Genomic DNA, 6,000 nt, shown 5'->3' with positions numbered 1-6,000 from the left:
AAGTTATTTTAGAGATGTTAACCCTTTTTCCCAATCATTTCTTCTCTGAGCCCTTAATAAAAACATACAGCTTTGATGAATTTATTAATTTGTTCCTTAGGCAAAACAGTCATGGATGCTGTTGGAAGCTCTGCAAGAGCAAAGTCTGCACAAGGAGGTAAGAAAATCGAGGAGTTTGATCATGTTTCAGAGAGGGAGAAGAGTCAGAAGGCTGACAATCTTCTGATCTCCCCAGGGCTTGAATAGGAAAGGTATGGGCGCCCAGGGCAGTCCTCTCAGCGTGTTTTGGGAGCCCATGGGTTTTATAGGATGGACAGATCATGAAGGTTGGCAGGGACCTTGGGGGTCCTGAGTGCAACCCCTTGCTAAAAACAAATACAATCAGCAGAGGCCAGACTAGGCTGCTTAAGGCCTTGTTGTAGGAAGGGCAACTTCTCTGGGCGAACCACTTCCAGTTCTTATTCATCCTCAGAGGGAAATTTATTTTCTATTATTCCCAGCACAAATCTCCCCTGTTTCAGTACATGACCGCTATCTCCTGTTCTTCTGTCCAGCACCTCCATAAGGGTCCTGGCACCTCCTGCTCTGTAACCTCCTCATTGTGTGAAAATGAATTGTTTAGTCTCCCCTAAATTGTCTCCTTCAAGGTGAACAAGCCTAGCTTCTTCAGCTTTCCTTGACAGGACTGGTGCTCCAGTCCCCAAACATTGTGGTTCTCCAGTAGTCTTGCTCTGGTTTGGGGAGACAATATTCCATTATTGTTATTATTATTTCAGATGAAATTTTGAAGAACTAATGAATTAAGTGTATTTTAAGAATTTAAAGAAGGTAAAATTTGACTTAGAAATAAAAAGTTTGGAGCTGGGTTTTATATAAATTTATTTCTTTTTGAAGGTTAGATATAAAGCTCGTCAGATTCATTCATTTCTTTCACTGAAAATAAAGATATGTCTTTTCTACTGCAATGTGAGGCTGCTAAGACTTACGTGTTATTGCTGAGATTCTGGTCTTAGGAAAGATCATGACTTTCACCTAGCAATGAGTTGCCCAGTTATAAGAATATGGAGAAATTTCTTCTAAAATAAACCTTAGAGTTGCTCATTTTGAGATGGTGAAGTTAGGATACTTACAGATCAAATCCTAGGGAGCCCAATAAAGACTGGAGAGATTCAATTACAATTACTTTATATCACAAAAGCAGCAGTGCTTTGGCTTTAATACGGCTGAAATGTAGAAGGTAAGATCTTTTACAGTCAGTGAAACCTCTGTGGAGCACAACACATAAAAATTAATTTTCTATGAACTGAAATTTAGTTCTAGAAAATAATATGATTTCTGAACAGTGTGTAATGAATCATCTCAGCACTATTCACACACATTAATTTGGCTGCTAAGAGTTTTGAATGATCTATGTAAAATACACCTGTTCTTAGCTATCCCCATTGCTAAAGCTGTTGCCCAGACTGTCATCATCTGGTATTTCAATCATTGCCACATCATCCACTTGGGCCTTGGCTAAGGCATTCTTTCTATAACTGTTAATTGAACGTGCTCAGATAATTTTCCCAGTTCCTCCCTGTGACAAAGCCAGCCTCAGAGTGAGTGCAGTGTTCACTGGAGCCGCAGTACACCAGGTGCCATACCTACAGTCAGCTCCTCTCTGGCAACTGAAGGGAAGCTGCAGAGACAGAGGTCTACCATGTCCTACAGAATTCATCCCAGTACTTTTCCTTCCTCTGATTTTTAATCTCTTGGAGCCCCCAACTTTTTTTTCTCTGACTGTAAAAGTGTTCTGGGCTCTGCAGACTCTGGTTTGGCTTCCAGGCCAGTGACACCACACTTTGACAAACATCAGTCCTCTTCAGTGCCACCAGGACACCTGTCATAAAGTCCTTTCATACTTTTATTTCAGACACTTCCAGAAGTGGAGCTGTGTTAGTGAGGAGGTCCTGGTATCACTGTTTGCAAAAAGGACTCCAAAACTCTAGAAAGCTGTTGTAAGTCAAAGATGCATAATTATGGGTTTGTAGATGTGAAACAGTAAAGGAGATTAGCTCCTGGAGTCCTCACAAAAGTGTAGTCAACGCCTTTGTTTGATTTCCCTTTCTTGTACTTTGATATCTCTCTCCCTGACATTAAAGCTTGGGAGGATCTCTAGAGTGCCGGTACACTTCTTATTTCTGCATCAGAAAATCACAAGCACATACTCAAAGACAGTGCTAGTACAAAAAGGTTCACTTTTAGCTGTCTAGGGTACACAACATGTCACATGAAACATGAGTAGATACAGGGACTGCACATCTTGGAGAGCTTGAGTTGACACTAAACACACTTGATTGAAATAAATTATGGCATCAGTTGCAACAAGTTTTACAGAAAAGTTTCACAGTGTGAGTAGATTGGAGAAAATAAAGACCATAAACCACACATGCACATGCCTTTTTTTGGCATTCTTTCCCTTAGCATCCACTCCAAACCCGCTTGGATACCACTGACACTGAGCTAGACTGACCTTGACTGACTGAGTTCTTAGATTTGTGTTAATTAGTTGGCAGGTGATATCTTTGTAATTCTTAGATTATGACAACACTGAAAGATACTGGTGTTCTGCATAGCATAATGGAATCTCACACACTGTAGCCTCATCATGACAGTTATAATAAATAAATATTTTGCATCAGAAAATACTCATATCATAGAATCATAAAATGGCTTGGATTGGAAGGGACCTTAAAGAACATTTAGTCCCAACCTTCCTGCTATGAGCAGGGACATCTTCCACTAGGATCAGGTTGCTCAGAGCTCCATCCAACCTTGAGCATTTCCAGGGATGAGGCAGCCACAGCTTCTGTGGGCAATCTGTGTCAGTGTCTCACCACCCTCACAGAAAAAAAATTTCTTCCTAATAGCTAATATAGAACTACTCTCAGTTTGAAAACATCCTGCCTTGTGTCACTACAGCCCCTTGTAAAAATTCTCTCTTTTCTTGTAGGCTGCCTTCAAGTATTGGAAGGCTGCAATTAGGTCACACCAAAGCCTTCTCTCTTCCAGACTGAATAATTCCAATTCTCTTGGGCTTTCCTGAAAAAGTGCTCCATCCCTCTAATCCTCTTGGTGGCCTCCTCTGGACTCACTCCAACAGGTCCGTGTCTTTCCTGTGCTGGGGACCCCACAGCATTCCAGGTGGATTCTCATGAGAGCAGAGTAGAGGGATAAAATTGCCTCTGTTGACCTGCTGCCCATGCTGCTTTTGATGCAGCCCAGGACATGTTTGGCTTTCTAGGCTGCAAGTGCACATTGCTGTCATGTGTCCAGCCTCTCATTTGCCAGCACCCCCAAGTCCTTGGCAGGGCTGCTCCTGTATTGGTACTGGGGGTTGCCCCAGTCCAGGGGGCACATTGCACTTTGTCTTGTTAAATCTCATGAGATTTCTATGTGCCCACTGCTCGAGCTTGTCCAGGTCCCTCTGGATGGATCCCATCCTTCAGGTGGGTCAGCTGCATCACTCAGCTTGGTGTTTTCAGCAAAATTGCTGAGGATACACTCAATCCCTTTAAAAAAATCTTTGTAATTTGTACTAGTGATTAAACTAGTGTAGTGCTACTATTCTACATTTAGAAAAACATAAAGAGGGGCAGCACAGGGATTACGGAAATATCTGAGAGCTCGGGAAATTCAGGACAGAGTCTCATATGCCCCTTTTGATTTCAGGCAAGTTATTTATCCTCTTTGTAAGGCAGTCTTCACTATGGAAACTGATGATACTGATCCTTCTCTGCTCCAGAGGAATATTACACAACAAATGCGTCAAAAATTCTGAGGTCTCAGGATGGTATGGCAAACACCATACAGTCAGACCTCACTTATCTATGGTTAGATTGTTCAGGTCATGGAGGAAAAACCAGCTTGGATCTAACGCAGCATATTAGCTCAGGCACAGCGCCACATGAATGCAGTTATGCTCTTTCTAAGGCCAGATCTGCTGTAGAAAGAGTACATCTGCTTTTGTGAGAACCTAGCTGGCTCCATCCCGAGGCAGCTCAGGTATTTCAGCACCAAAATTATTGGCACGGGTTTTGGGGGGAGGGAGCAAGAAGGAGGTGCAGAAACACCCAGCAGAGACCTAGCCTCGATCCTGGATCTGGCTGGGTTTATTAGATCTGGCTTTGCACCAGCTGTACCAGATCCACGCTGCCTCCCAGCTTTTGCACCTGCTTCACAGAGCCCCAGGTCCTAGGGGGCTCATTAGGTCAGGCACAACGGGATGAGAACCACAAGCAAAGAGTCACGATCTGTCCATACCTGGCTGGGGAACAGGCTGTGAGTGAGGAGCAGAGAAATAAATGGCACTGTGGAGTCAGTGTAGTGGACGTTATGAGGAATTACCAGATCTTCCTCTGTCAGAACGAAATTCACTTGAAAAGTCTTGGTTCCCCCCTCTTGTTTCAGCCTTCTTTATCTGTACTATTGGGATTCCCACTTTACTAACTTTACAATACCTTTGCCAAGTAGAGATGTGTCTAGAAACAAGTACAAATCCCTTACTGAAGTGACACTTCAGGACTTCCAGAGCTATCTTGCCAAGACAATGAAAGTTTCAAGGAAGAGACTTCAAAATGTGTGAGATCAGACTTTAGGAAGCCAGAAGGAAAGGGGAGCGGGAAGTGGTGGTGTGGGCAGAAAAAAATCAATCAAGGTCTTAAATCCAGGCTTGAAACACATAGTTATCAACAAGAAAAGGGAAAGGAAAAATAAAGAAAAAAGAGAGAACAGGGCGAGAAGTGAGGAGGACTAGGTTTCCGCAGGCTGTAAGCAGGGCAGAGAAAGAGAAAGGACGAGGAGGCTTTGCGGGGAGAGGGGGAAGCCCGCCGTGGAAGAGCCTCCGGGCAAAAGCATCAGCGGCTCTCGGGCCGGCTGGCGTTAGGGCCCGGCGGAGGCGGGGGCGCGGGCCGGGGCGGGCGGCGCCAGGGCCGTGCGGCGGGAGGGCCGGGGCCGCGGCACCACCCACGTACCGGGCCCCGCGCCGCCGCGCATCCCCGCGGAGCCCGCACGGCCCCGCCGCCCGCGCCCCCGCCTCGCCGCATAAAAGGAGCGGGCGGAGGCGGGCGGCCGGGGGCCCGGCGCGGACACCGCCTGCATGTGCCCGGGAGCCCCCGCCGCCCGCCCCGCCGAGCCCGCGTCCCGGCGGCCGCCGCCGGCCCGCGTGGGGCTGCCCCGCGGCGCGGAGCCGCGCTCGGGACCCGGCGGCGGGACGGGGCGGCCGCGGGGCCGCGCCGCGGGAGGTAGGGGGGGACGGCTGCGCCCCGCCGTGCCGCGACCTGAGCGCGTGTGGGCGGGGAGCGCCCCGCGCCGGGATAAATAGCGCTGTGCCCCGGCTGACAGCCCGTCCCGGGGCGCGCGGGGCCGGCGGCAGCGCTCGCCCGCCGCCGTGGGACAGGCTTGGGGCTCTCGGCGACTCCGCTCCGCGGCCCCGCTCCTGCCCCGACACGGGTCGTGATTTTTCTCTGTCTGTCTGTTTGTTTTTGGGGAGAGCCGGAGCAGTGGAGACCAGGAGAGCCCGGGTCCAAGCTTTTCACCTCTCTCTCCCCGCAGCACAGGGGAGATGCTGGAAACGGCGGTGAATTCGCAGCGCCCGGGAAGAGCGGCGAGAAGCGTGTAAACTCCGGCGGTGCCCAGCGGCAGCCGCCGCGCCGCGACCCTCCGCCGGCCCCTCCTCGCCCCGCACGCCGCCGGCCTCGCCGCCCCTCGCTGCCGCCGGAGGAGGCTGCCCACCCCAGCGGCCCAGGATGCAGTTTCGCCTCTTCTCCTTTGCCTTGATCATCCTGAACTGCATGGATTACGGCCACTGCCAGCCCGGCCGCTGGAGACGCAGCAAAAGAGGTGAGTGGCGCCGGCTGCTCGCCCGGGACGCCGGCCGGGGCAGCTGCGGAAGCGCCCGCGGGGAAGGGCCGCTCTCCGGCAGGTGAGCCGCGCTCCGGCTCCGCGGGCACCGGGCCGGCA

At 49.8% G+C, this 6,000-nt stretch overlaps 1 protein-coding gene across 2 annotated transcripts in view; it reads left to right on the top strand.

Moving 5' to 3' along the window:
• The first annotated feature begins 5,018 nt into the window (after window positions 1–5,018).
• Window positions 5,019–6,000, top strand: part of RSPO2 (R-spondin 2) — a 102,527-nt gene continuing 101,545 nt past the window's right edge. The window contains exons 1-2 of one of the 2 annotated variants that reach the window (XM_038129492.1): window positions 5,019–5,282; window positions 5,593–5,880. In XM_038129492.1, coding sequence (XP_037985420.1) covers window positions 5,787–5,880 — 94 coding nt within the window. In that variant the 5' untranslated portion in view covers window positions 5,019–5,282; window positions 5,593–5,786. Of the gene's footprint in view, window positions 5,283–5,311; window positions 5,881–6,000 lie in introns of those variants that run through there. The other variant, XM_038129491.1, reaches the window with a different exon arrangement.

The sequence above is a fragment of the Motacilla alba genome, chromosome 2 (assembly GCF_015832195.1).
Source record: "Motacilla alba alba isolate MOTALB_02 chromosome 2, Motacilla_alba_V1.0_pri, whole genome shotgun sequence".
In the NCBI taxonomy this organism is placed as follows: Eukaryota; Metazoa; Chordata; class Aves; order Passeriformes; family Motacillidae; genus Motacilla; species Motacilla alba.
The sequence above is the reverse complement of the archived record's forward strand: the minus strand, read 5'-3'. Positions and strand labels throughout refer to the sequence as shown.